Source organism: Condylostylus longicornis, unplaced genomic scaffold (assembly GCF_029603195.1).
Source record: "Condylostylus longicornis isolate FDR11 unplaced genomic scaffold, ASM2960319v2 ptg000143l, whole genome shotgun sequence".
In the NCBI taxonomy this organism is placed as follows: domain Eukaryota; kingdom Metazoa; phylum Arthropoda; class Insecta; order Diptera; family Dolichopodidae; genus Condylostylus; species Condylostylus longicornis.
Genome location: NW_026578111.1, coordinates 557,190 through 577,510, shown reverse-complemented (window position 1 = coordinate 577,510; position 20,321 = coordinate 557,190). Strand labels below are relative to the sequence as shown.

The following is a 20,321-nucleotide window of genomic DNA, read 5'->3' as shown; positions in this document are numbered from 1 at the left end:
GGCTCTGTCATGGGTGACTTTACTTTCCCGCGCTACTCGTGGGACCAGAAATGGAAAGCAACAACAACAACAACAAGACAAATAACAACAGTGACAACAACAACAACGACACTAAGGACAACATACAACCACTTAGTGCTCAAGGGTCTTCGGAACCAGAGCTTCTCTTAACTGATGCAGAGGAGGAACTCCTTCTCACGCCAGTGGAGGAAAAATCGGGGCCTCCGATGGAGACGGATAATCAGGATCCTCTTGGACCTATTATCCAAAAAACTGAGGAGGACCTGAAAAGGTTGGACATCAGGGGAAAAAAACAATATTTCTCTGGTGCATCCAAGCGACGTATCGCGGCTTATATCAGGGATGGCATGTCCCCAGAGGAAGCTCGCAGATACGAGAAGGAAAGGCTGGAAAAGCTGAAGGCCTGCGGATCGGTTGTTGTGGCCGACCATCCCCAAAAGAGGGAAAGGTCGGAAAGCAACACCCCTGATGCAGGGCCCTCAAAGAAGAGGTCGATGAAGGGCAATGTTGAGGAAAAGGTCCCTGGGAACATTCCTCAACAAAACCCGAAAATGATTTCTTATCTGGATGCAGTAGCACAGGTCAAGGTGGCCATCACTCATAGACTGCATCCAGAGGAAAGGCTATCCGAAGTCCAGATGGGGAAAATCAAAGTAGCCATCATGGATGAAATGGATAGGGTTGTGGACTCTCATCCACAATTCACTGCAGCGTTGCAAAGGGACGGATGGATATCCGTAACATGCAACAATCAAAACACCAGGGAGTGGATAACCAGTGTCTGCAGGAAGATAAAGCCTTGGGACTGTTGCGATGTCGTTGTACTGGATGGCGACAGCATGCCCCAACAGCATGTCTGCGTCACCTACGTACCAAAGGACGAGACAACCGTCAGTCTCTCCAGGGACAAATTTCTAAGTAGGATAGGGAAGCAAAATCCCAGCCTCAAGATAAGTTCCTGGAGGGTGCTGAGGATGGATAAGGAAAAGGACGGGGGCTGCTCCATCACCTTTTCCGTGGATGATTCCGGATTGGAAGATCTACGGAAAGCGGAGTTCCGACTTTTCCTGAATTTCTTCCGTGTTACCGTTCGGGTTAAAGGAAGAAAATCCTCTCAAGGTGCTGGCGGCAGGGCAGGACAAAATAAAAAACCAGTGCCCACCGCGACAACGACAACGACGAGCACTTCAGGCCAACCAAAAGAGCCAAAACTCATTGGCAAGGGAAACGGAAGGACCATCGACCAGCACGCCAAATACAAGCGTCCCAGGGGAACCAAAAGGGCTCAAGCCCATTGGGAAGCCCGGAAATGCTTCGGTATTTGCTGTTGGAGGGGCTAGCGTGGCACCTGGGGCGGCAAAAGAGGCTGTGGCAGGGCAGGCGCCCACCAAGATGTGTAAAAAGGCGAAAATGGGAGGTAAGGCTCATGTAAAGCCTTTGTCTAAAGGGCCAAAGCCCATAGACAAGAGCCGGAGGAAATAATATGGCTGTGAGGTGCATCCAAATAAATCTACAGCATGCTAGGGCATCTACTGATGTTCTGGCTCATAGATTTATGAAGGATCACCTCGATATCGCCCTTATCCAAGAGCCTTACATAGTGAAGGATCAGGTTAAGGGCCTAACAGGTGAGCTATTGTATGATAATACAACTGGGGGCAGGCCTAGGGCTTGCATCTTGTTTAGTAAAAAGCTAACGTATTTTCCCATTCCAGATTACTGTTCTAAGGATCAGGTAGCTGCGTTGGTGAAGATGAAGTCCTGCGGGGGCTGGACAGAGTTCATTGTGTGCTCATCCTACCTCCCGGGGGACTGTGCCCACCCGGACGAGCAACTGAAGGATCTAGTGGACTTTTGTGGAAGGAGGAACTTCCAACTTATAATAGGAAGTGATGCCAATGCCCAACACACCGTCTGGGGAAGCAGCAATATAAACAAAAGAGGTGAGTGCCTACTTGAATTTATATATAGCAATAAATTAATGATTATGAATGAGGCAATAGGCCGACATTCATAAATGCAATTAGGGAAGAGGTCCTTGACATCACCCTTTGCACTGAATTTATCGGCAGTAGGGTTGGTGGATGGCATGTCTCAAATGAGACATCCATGTCCGATCATAGGCAGATTAGGTTTGATATCATGGTCTCCGGGGGCCTGGCAGAAGAAATATATCGGGTCCCCTAATCCACAGATTGGAGTCAATTCGAAACGCTCCTCATGGATGGGATTAGATCCGTTCCTGCTTCTGTCAGAACGGTGATGGATATCGAACTGGCCAGCGAGGCCCTGACGGCGGCTATTACTAATGAATATCACGGGAGCTGCCGTGCTAAGCCGAGGCGGAGCAATAGGAAGTGCCCGTGGTGGAATGAGGAGCTTTCAAGGCTTAGACTAAAGACCAGGAAGCTATTCAATAGGGCCAAAGCGTCAGGTTCGTGGGAAGAGTATAAGGACTCACTCACAAAATACAATAAAGAAATTAGGAAAGCGAAGAGAATCTCGTGGAGGGCGTTCTGCAAGGGCATTGATGAACTCCCCAGCAGTGCGCGTCTTCACAGGGTGCTTTCCAAAAAGTATGCTAGTAGGTTGGGCCTAATGGAACGTCCTGATGGCTCCATGACTGAGAACGGAAGGCAGACGTTGGAGCTTATGGCGTCAACGCACTTTCCTGACTCGGAGATTCTTCGGAATCACTCAAATGCAGTCATCGAACCGGGGGCACCCTGGCCCAGGAGAGATGACTGGCAACGATCCCGTCTAGTCTTCACGATGGGCAGGATTAGATGGGCTGTTTTCTCTTTCAGGCCCTTCAAATCTCCAGGTGATGACGGGATATATCCTGCATTTTTGCAGAGGGGTTTCCAACATATCGCTAGAGCACTGTTGGGAATTTTTCGCGCCAGCTATGCGTGGGGTTACATCCCTCAGGCATGGAGGGTGGCTAAAGTGACGTATATTCCGAAGGTGGGTAAGCGACCAAGCAACCACCCAAGGTCTTTCCGTCCAATCAGCCTTACTTCTTTTCTATTGAAAGCAATGGAAAAAGTGATTGATAGATTTATATGGGACGGTGCACTGGGAATCAATCCCTTGCATGAATCTCAATACGCCTATCAGTCGGGAAGGTCTACTGTACTCGCTCTGCAGAGTCTGGTGGGGGTCCTTGAAAACTCACTGGAAGTGCGGGAGGTAGCAGTTGGCTGCTTCCTTGATATAGAGGGAGCTTTTGACAACACCCCATATCATGTCATCTGTGAGTCGTTGCACAAACGAGGGATTGATGCGACGACTAGCAGATGGGTCAATCGGATGCTACAGGATAGGATTATTAAGTCCACCATAGCTGACGATATACTCTTCATCTCCGCTGCAAAAGGATGTCCGCAGGGCGGGGTTCTTTCGCCCCTCCTGTGGTCCATTGTAGTGGATGATCTAATAGCTGCTCTCAGGGGCTCCGGGGCGCGTGTCTGGGGATACGCTGACGATGTGGCCTTCGTCGTGCGCGGAAAATTTGAGAGCACTATTTCTGATCTTCTACAGCAAAATTTACGTGTTGTGGAAAGGTGGTGCAAAGGCGTTGAGTTAAATATAAATCCAAGCAAGAGCACTTTGGTCGCCTTCACCAGACGCAGAAGCAGGGACAGATTAACGAGCCCAATTCTGTTTGGTGAACGTATTAGTTACTCGAGGGAGGTGAAGTATCTGAGGGTAACCCTGGATGATCGTCTCTCTTGGAATACCCATATCGATAGAGTTATCGGGAGAGCTACGGCGGCCTTGTGGACGTGTAGGAGCTTCATCGGGGGGACCTGGGGAATTAGTCCCAGAATAGCACTGTGGCTATATACGGCCCTTGCTAGGCCCATCGTCACCTATGCTTCGATTGTATGGTGCCGTAAAGCTCAGCAGGCGAGTGTGCGGGGCAAGCTGGAAAAGCTACAGAGGCTGGCCTGCCTGGGAGTGACCGGGGCGATGCGGACGGCTCCCACCGCTGCATTGGAGGTGATGATCGGATTGCCGCCACTGCACCTCCATATATTGAAGGAAGCTCGGCTGGTGACTTACCGACTTCTCTCTGGCGAGGACGGGGCAGGGCTAAAGTTGGCCCACAGAACTCACAGAGACTTCATTGAGGGCGATCCGATTCTAAGGATAACCATGTCAGATACCTGTCTGCCGCGGTACAACTTCGACCACAGGTACAGGGTTCTGTTTCCCGATCGATGGACGTGGGATCGGGGTGGCCCGGTACTTAGGTCGGGATCGAGCGTGTGGTATGCGGACGGGTCCAAAACGGAGTCGGGTGTAGGCTCGGGCGTATACGGTGTCCGCCCGGACACGCGTGTATATGCAACCCTTGACCCGTATTGCACAGTGTTCAAGGCCGAAATACATGCAATAGAGATCTGTCTGAGAATCAATTTGGAAAGGGGGTATAGAAACCGCACCATCTATGTGTTCTCAGACAGCAGGGCTGCACTGCTGGCGCTCCGTTCAGCTCAGATTACATCCAAGCTGGTCTGGAGCTGCCTTGCTGCACTTATGGAATTGGCATCGGAAAACAGAGTGATGCTCATTTGGGTGCCGGGCCATAGTGGCCATGCGGGCAACGAAGTTGCCGATGAGTTGGCGCGGAGGGGATCTGGGGCTGCCTTTGTGCAGCCGCTGCCTTTCTGTGGTCTGCCTTCTTCCGCCGTGGGGGCCAGGCTTGCCTGCCTACTCGCGGCGGAATGCAGTCGTCACTGGCGGGACACGAAAGGGTGCCGTCATGCGAAGGTGTTTGTTCCGGCGTGCTCCGGCGGATTCGCTGCGGAGTTGCTGGGGATGAGCAGGAGCCGGGTTCGCATTATTGCGAATTCACTGCCCGGTGAAATACCACCTGCACAGGCTGGGGAAGTCGGGCTCCCCCCTGTGCAGATTTTGTGGGGGTGGCGATGAGACCGCCGTGCACATTCTCTGCAACTGTCCGGCACTGGCTGTTCGGCGCCGCAATTGTCTTGGACATGGGTTCCTAAGTGTTCGGGAACTATTGTCCAACTCCCTTAGGGATATCTCCGGCTTTGTGATTGGGACGGGGATATTATAGACGGGAGAGTGGGGTAGCTACAATAAGCCAAAAATGGCTGCGGTGGCTTGGGGGGATGCTCCTGTCCCACTCGGTTCCCTTAGAATCTACGAATCTACGACACATATTGTAATATAGGTAAAGTAATGGCTGCAAAGTTTAATTCTACATATGTTCCTCAAACATTAACTAATACCAGACTTCACTTTGCAGAAATTAATGAAAAAGAAACAATAAATTTAATTAATAAACTCTCTTCTACAAATAGTGCAGGGATAGATGATATACATAAATTCAATAATTATAAAACAATGCAGTGGAGAATTAGCAAAGTCCATGACCAATTTAATTAATTCTTCTATAAAAGAATGCTGTGTCCCGAATGAATTAAAAATTGATAAAGTTATACCAGTATATAAGCGAATTGGTGATAAAAGTAATATAAACAATTTTAGACCAATTTCTATTGCATCATATTAATTGAGACATACATAAATAAACAATTTACAGAATATTTATATAATAACAACCTATTATCTGATATTATATTATACAGTATGGTTTCAATAAACAATCAAATACTAATACTGCATTATTTGATGTATGTAGTAAGTTATGTACAAAGCCTTGTATGTAAAAATGAGGAGTTCGGTTTGGTTTTCTTCGATTTGAGTAAAGCATTTGATTCTGTGGATCGTAAGATTATGTTGCGCAAATTATTTGAATGTGGTGTAAGAGGCAAAGAATACTATTGGTTTAAAAGTTACTTGGAATATAGAAAACAATATGCTGAGTGTGATACTGTAAAAAGTAATATCAATTTTATTGATTATGGTGTCATTCAAGGTAGTTCATTGGGACCAGCTTTATTTGCTTATTACATTAACGACTTTTCTAAAATTAAACTACTCGGTAAACCGATAATATATGCAGATGATATCGCTGTAATTTATAAAGAAAGAACTTTCGATAATATGCAAAAAAATATTAATCAAGATATGGAAGCTATTTATAATTGGATGTGTGTGCATAAATTATCGGTAAATGTGAGCAAGACTAAATACATGCTAATTAACTCTAAAACCTCCGAAATTGACATCAAGTTCAACGGAAATAAAATAAATAAAGTCAAGAAGTACAGGTATCTGGGTGTAACTGTCGATCAAGATTTAAATTGGAATCAACATGTTAATGAAACTATTAGTAAAACGATAAAAATTACCGGCTTGTTTAAAAAATTAGGTGAGTGTGTGCCTCATAATATCAAAATATCAATAAACTATAGTCTTTTTCATAGCGTTTTAACATATGCTATTGGTATTTGGGGTAACACGTCTTTAAAAAATATGAATACTTTACAAAGAATCCAAAATAAGGCAATAAAAAATCTTTTTTGCTTACCATACAAAACTTCAACTAATGAAATACACAAAAAATACAACATCCTAAAACTGCAGGATTATAAAGAAATGAACCAACTATGTCATATTCATAATATTAAAAATAGCCAGATTAAATCAAACTCCACACTTATAGCTAATAGTGATATACATAATTACGACACTAGAGCAGCAAATGAACTGAGATGTATAACTAGTCGTGGTTTAAATGGCCTCACACAAATTGCGATATCAGGTATAATGCTGTATAACAATTTATCTTTGCACTTGAAAGATATGGCAAAAGCCAGATTTAGAAAATTAAAGAAATTTATTTAGAGAGGCATAACCACAACTTATAACTTTTATTTTATATTCAATTTTGTATTGTTTATAATTGACTTTTAAGATTATTTTGCTTATTAATTTTTTTCATTTCATAAATTTTTTGTATTATAGTATATTTTTATATTTCTTATCTTATTATTGCATTGCAGCTTACATCTTTTTGTACATAGTAAAATTTTAACTTTTTCTTTGTTTTTTCTTGAATTTAATTTTTATAACCTTAACATTAACTTCGTAATACTGTAAATAAATACCATAAATATTGTATATAAAACTAAATATGTATTATAAACTCTATGCGAGCTCACCAGCTCATTGAGATTACAAATAAACAAATATAAACAAATATAAATATAAATTCCTCTGTTAATTGTTGTAGTTGAAAACAACAAAATTGCTTTTTTATTTTATTAATATATAATAAATTATATATTGCGTACGTATCACATTTTTGTTTATGAAAACGCCTATTTTCATAAACATAATACAATTTTTCTTTTTTAGATCTGTTAAATAGCTGAAATAATTTATACGCTGCTGCGAATCTTTGTCTTGCTTTTTTTTATTTCTCCAATTCTCTGATAAATATATTCTCTGATACTTGTTCTAGAATTTATAATGCAAATAAAAAATTAAAACCTTGGCGGATTCTTTGCTGAATTTAATTAGGAATTGAATTAAAGAAACAAGATTAGAATAAAAATTAAAAATCATTCTAATAATAGTCGTTTTAAGATTTATTAAAAACAGTTGTGCAAAAGGGTTATGTATAGGACAAAAATTTATAAGGAAAATTATTTTGCGAATAGATTTCTGAGATCTTATCGATGAGTGATAAGGGTGATCTTAAGGCTGAGAAAAGATGTCAATGAAATTTTAAACAAACATTTTTTTTAAACCTTCTATTTATCTGACCATTAATGGTAATTTTAACAGTGATACTAAATATTTGGTGAGTATTTTTCTTCAGTTTCTAAAAATTTGTCTTTAAATAATTATAACTTTAGTTTCTTTAATAATTTAGTAAGTGATGTCTCTTATTCTAATAGCTTTTTTTTTGAAGAAATTTCTTCTTTTGAAATACATAAAACTATTTAAAGTTTAAAAATTCCAATTCTAAAATTGATGGTTTAATATCTGAAAATATTTCAAAGTGCATTTCTTTTTTAATTACAGATTTTCTGAGTTATATTTTCAATTTTAGTATTTTTACTGGGGTCCTCCCTCAGTATTTAAAAGTTACAACCGTCATTCCATTATTTAAAAACAGGTCGCCACTTGATTCTAATAACTATCGTCCAATTTCCTCCGTTACCTTTTTCTAAGGTTTTTGAAAAAGTATCAAATCTAAAATTTTGAAGCATTTAACCAAAGTAAATTTTTGTAGCTGCAATTAATTTGTTTTTTTTAGTTGTAAAAGTACAGAGGATGCCATATTTAAATTCGGTACCGAAATATATGGAAGTTTCAATAGTGGTTTTTTTATTGTGGCTTTATTTATTCATATTGCTAAAGCTTTCGACACTATGAACCATGATTTATTGCTAGGAAAACTTTATAGTGCTGGCTTCCGCGGTTTTTTTCATGAATGGCTGAAGTCTTATTTACATGAAAGGAAGCATTGTGTTAGGCTGGGTTCTGAATTGAGCGCCATGATTAAGCTGGATTTTGCTTCTCCGCAGGGTTCCGTTTTGGGCCTTAGTTTTTTCGTGATTTTTATTAATTCTTTGCTAAGGCAAAATTCAGGAGGAGCCCAACCGCTTTCGCTGACGATACTTGCTTTTCATATAGCAAAGAAAACCTTTTTGAGTGTATTTATAGCTTAAATTATGATCTGGATTTGTTTCGTAAGTGGTTTGCTATCGATAAATTGCTTATAAGTCCTAAAACAAAATTAATGTTTTTTAATCTTGGTCGGGCAGTTGATCTGAGTGTCAGGTATCATTCTGCGGATTGCCTTAGGTTTCTTTTAGTTTCCACTGGCCCCCAGTCTTACCTTGAGGATTCTAATTGTAGTTCTAACTGCTTTTTGATTGAGCTGGTAGTCTTTTAAATACTTGGGGCTTAATATTGATTTTAAAATGAGTGTGTTGGTGCATACAAGTAAGCTGAACTTACATTTTAGGAATGTGGTTAGAAATGTGTACCACTTAAGGTAGTATTGTTCCCTAGATTTACTTTTAACGGTCTATTCTTGCTGGGGTGGTACACATATTACAAAACTGAACAAGTTGTTGATTTTGCAAAGCGTATAATTTAGATGATATATGGTAAAAATTGTCGATTTTCTAGCTTTCCACTTTCTGTCGATTTAGGAATTCCTCCATTGAGACATTTATATTTTTACAAAACTTTAATTACGAAACTTTTTCTCTGAGATCGGGCTATCATACTTTTAGACTTGTAAATATGTATGATTTGAGGATTAATAATTTTTTTGTTGTTCCTGTTCCCAGAGTCCGTTTTTCAATTTTTGAACATTTTTATAGTGTTTTTGCCCCAAGAATTTTTAATAAGCTCCCATTAACAGTTCGGATGGAAAGAAATTTTTCGAGTTTTCAAAGAGAGGTTAAACCATGGTTATTTAGTTTTGCCTTTCAACAAGTAGAAAGCTTATCTAATGTTATTATAAAATTTTTTATAAATTTTTACGGTTTTTTACGGTTTTTTCTCAGCACTGTTGACTTGATATTATATTTTGTAATACTTATATTCTGGTTTTTGTTTTTTGAGCTAGATTTTTTATCTTACTTTATTTTATGATAGTTTAAATTAAATTTGTTTTTTTTTTAGAAAATGAACGTATTTTTTAGAAAATTATTTACATAATAATTTATATCTTTTTTTATCTCTAAAAACTTATAAATTTTTTATGAAACTTTAATTGAAAATTCATTCAAAACTTATATGTTAAGATATAATTGAATGGTCTTGTACTTATTTTCTTATTGGATTAATTATACTTGTAAAATTTTTGGATTCATTTATATATACTATGTTATTTGTAATTGTTATTTAATTTAAGGATAAGAAAGTAAATGAAATAAAGTGAAATGAAATTCTGTTGGATTGCCATTAAATGGTCTGAAATTCCTTCAATATATCGAGCAGTTTATTAATGTCCTCTAGTTCTTTTTCATCTTTTGCCCCTTGTAGTGTCTTCTTGGGGAACAGTTTGAGCTGTTGCTTCTGCACTTTTGGGACTTTGTTCCATTTGGTTGATTCTTACTTCCAATTTTTTGATCATTTCTAGCTGGGCATTTACTGACCCAGTCAATTCTGTTAAGGCCGTTTCGATTACTTGCATTTTATTTATATCAATAATTGATTCACTACCAAAATGAGAAATCCAAAGTTCACCGGATTGTAAAAAAATTCCTCCTGGATTGACGTTTCCTCGAAGATTATTATACAGATTCCTTGGACGTTTCCTCTGGTGGTTGGATACCAAGTAGAACTCCCGTTTGCGTAAAAAAATTTATACTTGTGATTACCCTACTAATGATACGATGAGTATCACTCCGATGCAAGATCCCTTAACTATGTTCTCGCGGGTATAGTGGCTGGTACCTTGTTATTTACAACAAGCTTTGAACGGTCCTGTGTTCTCACGGGTATAGAACTGCTGAGCTTGTCCTGTTACGGTGGCCAATTAACGAGTTTAGTTGTTCGAAGTTTAACAAAAAGAATTTCATTTGTATTTATTTCGAGTTTTTATTATACTTCAATTAAATTACTAAATTAAACTTAAACTCTATTCTACAAATTGATTCTGTTTATTACTTTGCATTTTAAAAGTTGTGAGAAATTATTTTGCCAAGTACGCAAAGTAAGGAATAAGAATTTAAAATTAAAATTAGAATTTTATAATAACGAAAAAATTGTAGAGTTTCTATAAGAAAATTTCCATTGATAAGTCAGCATTTTTGGGATTGCGCAGTATCACGTCGTCACGCAGGTACGATTCTGTCGTTAAGTTTAACTTTAAAACTAATTAAAATTATGTATTTAAAATAATTCCTTTAAGTAACTTAAATGATACATTAATTTAAATTGTTGAAATAAACTACATTATATTACTCTCATTACCTTCCGTATTAGCCAAAACAAAATAAGTTGAGTAACCTTATTTAAAAATATAACATGAACATGAAAATGTCACGCATTCGCTCTCATCAGCGCCGGCAAAAGTGAAGAATTATGTTCCAAGTGAAGGTTTTTTGGTCATATATTTTGTGAGAAACTTCAAAATGTGATTTTTAAAATTTATAAATTTTACGTACAAAAATATCAAATTACAAATAAAATTAAGGTTTTTTAATGCTACTGAAGTTTCCATTTATTATTGTGCCAGTCATTAGTTTTTCTTTTTGATGTATCATTTGGTTCGAAATGAAATCTTGTTAATTTAACTTTAAATTTTTTCAACTAAACTTTAATTGAAGATATCGAAGGTTCATGAAGACGCTTTTTTATCAAATTTTCAAAATGAAAATTTAATTTAAAAAAATTTAAGATATTTGGTTTAATCTATTTTGTAGCACTGTTTCTTATTAATTTTTAAAAAGATAATTAAATTTATGAAAAGTTTTTCTACTTTTCTTTCTTCCCATTTAAATGCTTTCGAACGAAAAAATTTAACAGCATTTAAATGGGGAGCTTTTTACAAAATGTGAATAATATCATGGGATTTTTAAAATATTCTTAATATACTCATCGAAATTTTCATAAATACTTTTATAAATTAAAAGTCTTTTTTACTGAACAAAAAAAAAAAATAATAAGAAATATGACACAATCAATGGAATTTTACTTCGTAAAAAAAATTGGGAATTGAGTCTTGCAGATATAAAATAATCAAAATATACATACATTATATAATATATGCTACATAGTAATTAAACAATTATTTTTTTGCATCAATTTTATTTATATTCATACTGAATCATTAAAATAATTTTATGTTTTCTTTTTTAAATTAAATAATGCGCAAATGTTTTATCCGAGCCCATGATCTTCAAAAAATCCTTGGGGAGTTTCATCCTAAAAAAAATATACACATTTGAATAATTTCTTCGTTGAAAATCTTCTTGAAAAGGAGCTGAAGACTAGAAAAATTTGTTTTGATAAGTGCAATTCCAAAAAAAATTTTATGATTAGTATAAGACTCTTGTTTTCGCACTGTACAAAGTTTGTTTATATGTTTATGTGTGCAGTTTTTGATATCGAATTCAATTTTGAGGATTTTCGGGATATGCACTAACTTATGTCTTTAAAACTTTTTTTGCATCTTTACAGATCTACAGGAATTAACTAATTTACTGTTTTAGATTTTTACTAAACTTAAAATATTTTTGTTACACAAATTTTTTATATTACAAAATGTTTTAGAATCTTAAGTAAGTTATGATTTTCGAAAGTGTAGCAAAGTTTATTGAAAATACAGATTTTTTCAACAGGCTGTAGGTCGAAAACGAGTGAATCTACAATAACCCCCTTCCCTTCCTCCCCTTCTTCCTATTCCTTCTTTTACGAATTCCATCTGAAAAGCTGGCTCACTTTTAAACAAATCAAATAAAGGAACGGGTGTCAGAAAAGTTGTTATTGAAATACATATATTAAATTTCTAGACAAATTTTAAAATGTCTTGTTAAACACATAATAGATTTATCTTTTGATATTTTCATATACCTATACATACATGTGTTAAAATCAATACATTTTGGCAAAAAGATAAATAATTTTTAACAAAACGATAAAAAATAAAGTTGACCGTATCAACTCTGTGACACCCGTACTAATAAATTTGCCATAGCTGATTATGGGACAGACTATTACCTTAAGTTATCGTATTAACATATTAATTTATGCAAAATTTCAGTACTGTGTTTCAAAGATATGGTTATATATATGGTTATATTATCAAAGATATGGCCCAACTATTTTGAGGTTGTATGGCAGCTACCAGAAGGAGCCAAGCAATTTAAAAAACTTTTATCAAACACATCGACCCTACTTACATGTATATTTACTTGTGCGAAAGTTTAATATCACAGCTTTTATAGTTTCTGAGATATAGCCAAATAACTTTTTAAGTTATTTGACTTTGCTTAATAACTTTTTAAGTTTTTACGACTTTTATCAAACACATTATCCTTACTAATATATTTTTCGTGTAAAATTTCAATACCACAGCTTTTACAACTTCAAAGATAATAGCCTTTATAAATAACTTTTGAAGGAGTAGCGCGATTATAACGACTTTTATCAAAGCATTGGCCCTAATAATATACATATTCATTTGTGTGAAATTTCAATACCACAGTTTTTATAGTTTCTGAGATATAGCCAAATAAATTTTGAAGTTGTATGGCAGCTACCCGAACCAGTACCCCGATCATATCCAATTTAAATAGGGCTCTGGCATTTACTATAATAAATCAGTTGGTGAACTTAGCTCAATTAGTTTTTGAGTTATCGTTGGGACGGACGGACGGACAGACAAAGCTAAATAAACTCAGAATTCGACGCTGATCAAAAACATACACTTGAGTCTATATCTCAGACCATTACTTCTTAGCGTTACAAACGGTAAAGCAAATTTAGTATACCCTTCGAACATACGTTCGTACGGGTACAAAAATACGTTCATAAGACAAAGCTTTATATTTTTTAAAAAGATTACTGAGTTAAGATTAAACACTTCTAGTAAAGTAATTATCATTGATTAAATTAGTTTCTCAAGTTATCGTATTTTTAATTTTTGGAAATATGAAATTCCTGTTATAGTTTGTGGAAGAAAGACAAGTAGCTATTTTCTACAATTACTTGTTTTGCCTTCATATTTTCGTAAAACAAACAATCAATGCATCATTTTTTTTTAACTTTTAATACGTTATGAAAGAACAACATGTATGTATACTCCGCATCATAATATGCAAAAATGAAAATTATTAATAAAAATATGTATGTTATAAATTAACTTTGAAATTAACCGTTTATAGATTAGCCGTATATAAATGTATATGTAAAACTTGGTACAATGTTACTTTTCAACAATCACACTTTTCCGGTGTACTGACCTCTTGTAGTAAATCTTGTGACGCAATAGCCTTCAGCACATTTTTCTTTGAGGTTTCTTGCATTTCGCCTCCTATCAAAAGTTCGTCCAAGATAAAATATGCTTTCTCAAAATTGAAAATGATGTCCAACTCACAGACCTAAAAAAAACTTTAAACTATAAGTTATTACTTCGATTATTTAGTTGAAAATTGACTCGTTGAACTGTAAAAATCAATATCTATAATATTCAACAGGAATTGAGAAAAAGTGAAGGCAGTATTTAAATAACTTCTTTATGTTATGAAATTTTCATTTTTTTTAACAAAAAGCTCTTTTCATAAGTTTTTAAATTTATATCCAGAAAACGGCATAATTTTTACTCTTCTTGTTTGATTTTCATTCTCAACTTATTTTATAATTTTGTTTAATTTTTTTAATTAAATAATATAAAATATTAAAAATATTAAATATTTTTAATATATAAAATATTAAAAAATTTTGTTGATTTGAAATTTTTGTTGATATATATTTCTTTTTTTGTGTTATATTAAAACACACTTTTTTTACAAAAATTTGAACTTTTCTTTATTGTGATTAAAGTACTGCTGAAGGCAGTATTGTACAATAGTTTTAAAGGTAATTTAAAATAGGTTGTGCATTCTTTCCTAATAAAAGTTTTTACAATACAATTTGACAAATCATTTCCATTAAGTTAAATTATTAGTGTAATAAGCACATACTTATTATTTTCACAACTATGATGTTGTGTTAGTAAAACTCATAATATTGACAAATCACTTTGGTTAACTAAAAGTCAAAATTTCAAATGAGATAATTTTCTTAAATATTTGGATTATAAGCCAAAAATCTAAAAGGAGAGAAAATAGAGAGTAGCTTTCCAATGTAGGACGACAAATTTAAAAAACGAAAATAATTGATGTGTGAAATATGTATAACCAACACTAAGTTGTCAACTGAAAATTGACAATAACGCTAATCAAAATCACATAAAATTAATTTCAATTCCGAAGCACTCGGAGGCAATGGGGAAACTGGCAATATGAGAATTTGTTGCGCAGAATCGTAAGCCATTAGCAGGTTAAACACGTACAAAAAATTTAAGTTGATTTAATGAAGACATTAGTTTCAAGCAAGAAGCGAACACAACTGAACATGAAAATTCAAATTTTGAAAGTCTTATGTCATTATACCCAAACACCAGTAGCTCTAAATATACACCTTCAAATATTGGTAAATTTTGGGATATTACATCAATTTCAAAACTACCACCCTCAACGAGCCCTGGTAACAATAAGTCAAAACTTGATAAGAATTGCGGATCATATTTTGATCATTATTTTAACACACGGAAATTCGTAATTCCGTGTTTAGTATTGACTAATATGTCAATAATAGATTTTTCAAGGAACTGAGGGATGGCATGAACTAATATTTAAGAAGAAACCGGAAAACTACACCGAAATTGATTTAAAAGAATATGAAAAATTTTAGAATAAACTAATGCACATCGTGGAAAATAGGATTCATTAGATCAAATTAGAAGAAATAATGATTTTAAATATAAAAATATAATAAGAAAATTCTACAATCAAGAATATAGTTAGTACAAGAGGAAATAAAAAAGTAGGAAAATATATAGTCAAACTTACAACTAATCTGATAATTTACTCATCAGATCCAAGTCAATCAATATACTTATTAGATCCAAGTGTTGAGTTGACAGGTTGAGACTTTTAATGACAAGTAGCCAGAACAAACAATCATCAAAATGAAATCAACTCCATTATTGAAAAGTGAAGAGAAGTTAGTACGAGTATTCAAATGAATTTGAAAAACATCAACATTGGTAAAATGGCTGTCGATAGGTTTGGACATTGTGAAGCTGCTCAATATGCAATCAAACATAGAAATCAAGGACCGTCTAATTTTTTTTTCTTCAAATTAACTCCTGGTGGTTATTATCATATTCAAAACAAGTAATTTATAAAATTTTAAGAAACTATAAAATCTAATGAAACGGCAAACAAAAAATATGTTGATAATGAAATAAAGTTAGCTGTCTATTATTTAGATAGCTTAATTAAAAGTTTAAAAGATAATATATTAATAAACGTTGGATATAAAAAAGATATTTTAGGTGTTACCTTAAAACTTTCGTTGAAAACAAAAAATTATTTTTTGAAATTAAAATTATTTTTTTTGAAATTTTTTTGAAAAAAAATTTTAGAGAACTTTGAACTTCGAATAAGGCTTTTAGGAAGAAAGCGAAATATTAGCACTAGAAATTCATCTTATTTAATCATCAGTCAATCACAACTGCTAATATTTTTTTTTGCCGTGCGGAGGATGAAAATCTCGAAGGATACTGCTAGGCGAAAGAGCAGTAGTGTGAGACATTTAATCAATAAAACTAGTCGAAAATTGGAGTGCTGTTGCGGACAGACTTTCCACAGGGCTGCTTGTACATGACAAGAACTTGAAACGCATTACAAGTGCCATCTGAAGCTGCCCAACGACGGCGATGAAGATGATCCTCTATTTGTCTCTGCAGCACTTGGTCTTTGAGAGTAAAGCAAGGATAACCATCTTACGATAGGGTTCAAGGTTTTATAAAGTTGGGTCAAACCAATGGTTTGTATTGTAGCACTTTTCCCTTCAACAAGTGAAAACACTGCTTTTAAATACAATCTGTATATATCCAATACACTATTAAAATAAAGTTGGGTCAAACCAATGGTTTGTATTGTAGCACTTTTCCCTTCAGCAAGTGAAAATACTGCTTTTAAATACAGTCTATGTATACCTATCACACATTCTAAAAATTATTTTCATTCATACACAAAACTCTTTCTAGGATTGCATATATTTAGGATGATACATGCATACATGCAGTCTTTGAAATAAAGCAAAAATTAATATAAAGAGGGGTTAACATAGTGCTCGATTTTAAGGTTTAATTGTGTGAGTTTTTAATGTTATGGAATTTACCGTTAGCTTTTTGTGTTTATAGAAATTTGAAAAAGCTTGTGGTTTCGGAAATATAAGGTGTCAAAAATTCAAATTTTACAAATTTCAAGAGGCAATAACTTGAGAGGGGAAGGAGATGGAAAAAAATTTTCTTCCAACGAAATGAACTATCTGTTAATGTCTAAAAGCCCAATTTCAAGCTTCTACATGCTGGGATTTAGAAGAAAAACGAAAGCAAAAATTTAGAAAAAAAGGACTTTAGATAACGGTAAATTTGAACGGCCATGTTGTTTTTCTAAAGTTTAACTATAGTATACCGCGCTAGCTATGACAATAAAAACACTTTGAGGGTGGACTCGGTTAGCTACCCGATGGTAAGTCACACCATCAGGTAAATGTCTTCGATGACTTGAAAATGTCCTCGACGAGTCCAAAATGGTTTTCGATATGAGTCCCGGAGCATTTGGGCCAAGGAGCAAATACTTCGAATCTAAGGATATGTACGCAGATATCTTTTGGGTGCTATAAAAAGTGTGATCAGCAGCCTCGAACGGTTTGGTCAGGATAACCGGGTCTTTTTATACCATGTGATAGAAAATCTTGATGTATCATGATGTATGTAGTGGAAACGAGGAAGCACATATGCTGCTGAGCCTGGAGCTAGTCCTGCTTGTGGAGGTGAGGAGAAAAGACTGGAGTTTTTTCGCACAGAGCGTCGGCATGTAAAGGGTTTTTTGGACAGTTACAATCAGAAACGCTTTAAGATGATCATAAAGATGCCGAGGCATCAAGCGAAAAATTTGGCTACAATTTAATTATTATATATAAGACAACTGACAAAAAATATTTAAAAAAAAAGATTCAAAAGCGTCTTACATTTTCGGCTGCTTCGTTTGAGGAACCTCATAATTTTATCTTTAAATTAGATCTTTATATTGAAAAAGCGTGATACACAAACATACATAATAAAATTTTATTATAAATAGTATATAGGTTTTTTTCGATATTTAATTATTTGTCATTTTGTTTTGAAGAGAAACCATTGATTTGTCGCAACTTTAATTTAATTGAATATCGTTGGCTGAGTGCTATTTTGATCCAAACGTCCCTTTCACGATTTTTGGCTTAAGACCACTTTCATAGGCTTTCGAGAATGATCTTTCATTATATGTAATCAGTTTTTCGCTATTTCATTTAGTTTCATAGACACGTAGATGTCATTTTGATCCACTTTCTCCACCTACACATACATATTCATGGAACGTAGATCACTGAAAAATTTTTTTCCGTGCTATTCTGGTACATATACATAAAAAATATTTGCATACAAACAAATTAAAAAAAAATAAAAGTAATGTGCAAAAAAATTTTTTATTTATATATCAATAAAACTTCTAAAAGATAAAAGTCCCTTTGATTTGAACTTGCAAGTTATAAATTACTAAATACAAATGTTTGATTTTTTCTGTTAAAAAAAGAGGTCCTTCTCGCAAAATTACTTCAAACTATTATTAAAATAAAATAAACTACTAAATATTAAATATAAAAAAACAAATATTATCTGACAATACTTAAAAAATTATTCCAATATCTTATGCACATGCAGAAATCGCCTTTGCTTTTAACCAATGCATGTTACCAAATTATAAAACTGTAAATTCTCAAACTAATTTCAAAGCTCATTCTCTTTTAATAAAAATGAGGTAGTTAATAAATTTTAGTGAAAGTGTTGGTAAGTAGATAAACACAAAAAGATTATAGTATAATTACCGTAATATTTTTCATTCATCTTTAACAAAACTAAGTAGGTAAATCTATTAGTGCATATCTACGAGTATAAATATTCTTAACCGATAAATAAAAATATACCAGAAATTACACAAAAGTTTTGGGAACCAGGCCGCTCCAATATTTAAGATATAAATAATTTTTACAGGGGCCCAAAACCGCACTGTCACCTCCTAGTGATGGGCCCCGGTAATGGCAGAGGATAAAGGAGTGATTGAAACGATCAAAGTTACGTTCGTGTCGTGGTCATGTTTCGCGGCGAGCCTCTTACTTTGTGAGTTTCAGCCCTGTGTCTATACGTCAGCTGACGACGGGCGTCCCAAGTCAAGGTGAAACAGCATATGTCGATGACTGCGTGGCTAAGAGGGAGCTTAGTCGTTAGTATGCGGACTCTGGATACCAGGCGCCCTCCAGTTTAAATGAACCTTCCCATGGTATGCCGGGCTCTGCCATGGGTGACTTTATTTTCCCGCGCTATTCGTGGGACTAAAAAATGGAGAACATAAACAATAACAACAAAAACAGCAACAACAAAAACAACAACTGTGACAAACACAACAACTGCAACAACAACAATAACAACAACAACAACAATAACAACAACAACAACAATAACAACAACAACAACAATAACAACAACAACAACAACAACAATAACAACAACAACAACAATACTAAGGACAACATTAATACAAACCCAGTTAGTGCTCAAGGGTCTTCGGAACCAGACCTTCTCTCGACTGACGCAGAGGAGGAACTCCTTCTCACGGCAGTAGAGGAAAAGGCGGCGCCTCCGATGGAGACGGATAATCAGGATCCTCTTGGACCTACTATCTAACAAACTGAGGAGGACCTGAAAAGGTTGGACATCAGGGGAAGAAAACAATATTTCTCTGGTGCATCCAAGTGGCGTATCGCGGCTTATATCAGGGATGGCATGTTCCTAAAGGAAGCTCGCAGATATGAGAAGGAAAGGCTAGAAAAGCTGAGGGCCTGCGGATCGGGTATTGTGGCCGACCATTCCCAGAAGAAGGAAAGGTCGGAAAACAACACCCCTGATGCAGGGCCCTCAATGTTGAGAAAAAGGTCCCTGGGAACATTCCTCAACAAAACCCGAAAATGACTTCTTATCGGGATGCAGTAGCACAGATCAAGGTGGCCATCACTCATAGACTGCATCCAGAGGAAAGGTTATCCGAAGTTCAGATGGGGAAAATCAAAGTCACCATCATGGATGAAATGGATAAAGTTGTGGACTCTCATCCACAATTCACTGCAACATTGCAAAGGGACGGATGGATATCCGTAACATGCCACCATCAATACACCAGGAAGGCCATAACCAGTGTCGACAGGAAGATAAAGCCTTGGGACGGTTGCAACGTCGTGGTACTAGATGACGACGACATGCCCAAACAGCATGTCTGTGTCACCTACGTGCCAAAGCACGAGACAACCGTCAGTCTCTCCAGGGGCAAATTTCTAAGTAGGATAGGGAAGCAAAATCCCAGCCTCAAGATAAGTTCTTGGAGGGTGCTGAGGATGGATAAGGAAAAGGACGGGGCTGCTCCATGACCCGTTCCGTGGATGATTCCGGATTGGAAGATCTACGGAAAGCGGAGTTCCGACTTTTCCCGAATTTCTTCCGTGTTACAGGACAAAATAAA

At 35.6% G+C, this 20,321-nt stretch overlaps 2 protein-coding genes across 5 annotated transcripts in view; one reads left to right on the top strand and one right to left on the bottom strand.

The window, feature by feature from the left end:
- LOC129615665 (AP-1 complex subunit sigma-2) overlaps positions 1–20,321 on the bottom strand; it is a 129,850-nt gene that overhangs the window by 1,007 nt on the left and 108,522 nt on the right. Inside the window, exons 4-5 of one of the 4 annotated variants that reach the window (XM_055530988.1) lie at positions 13,899–14,036; positions 11,704–11,859 (exon numbers count right to left, since the gene is read on the bottom strand). The exons of 2 other annotated variants lie outside the window; for them this stretch is intronic. In XM_055530988.1, the coding sequence (XP_055386963.1) occupies positions 11,815–11,859; positions 13,899–14,036 (183 nt within the window). In that variant the 3' untranslated portion in view covers positions 11,704–11,814. Of the gene's footprint in view, positions 1–11,703; positions 11,925–13,898; positions 14,037–20,321 lie in introns of those variants that run through there. One more of the 4 variants, XM_055530987.1, reaches the window with a different exon arrangement.
- The window catches only part of LOC129615663 (diacylglycerol kinase theta), a 133,609-nt gene that overhangs the window by 96,611 nt on the left and 16,677 nt on the right, over positions 1–20,321 (top strand). The window lies entirely within an intron of this gene.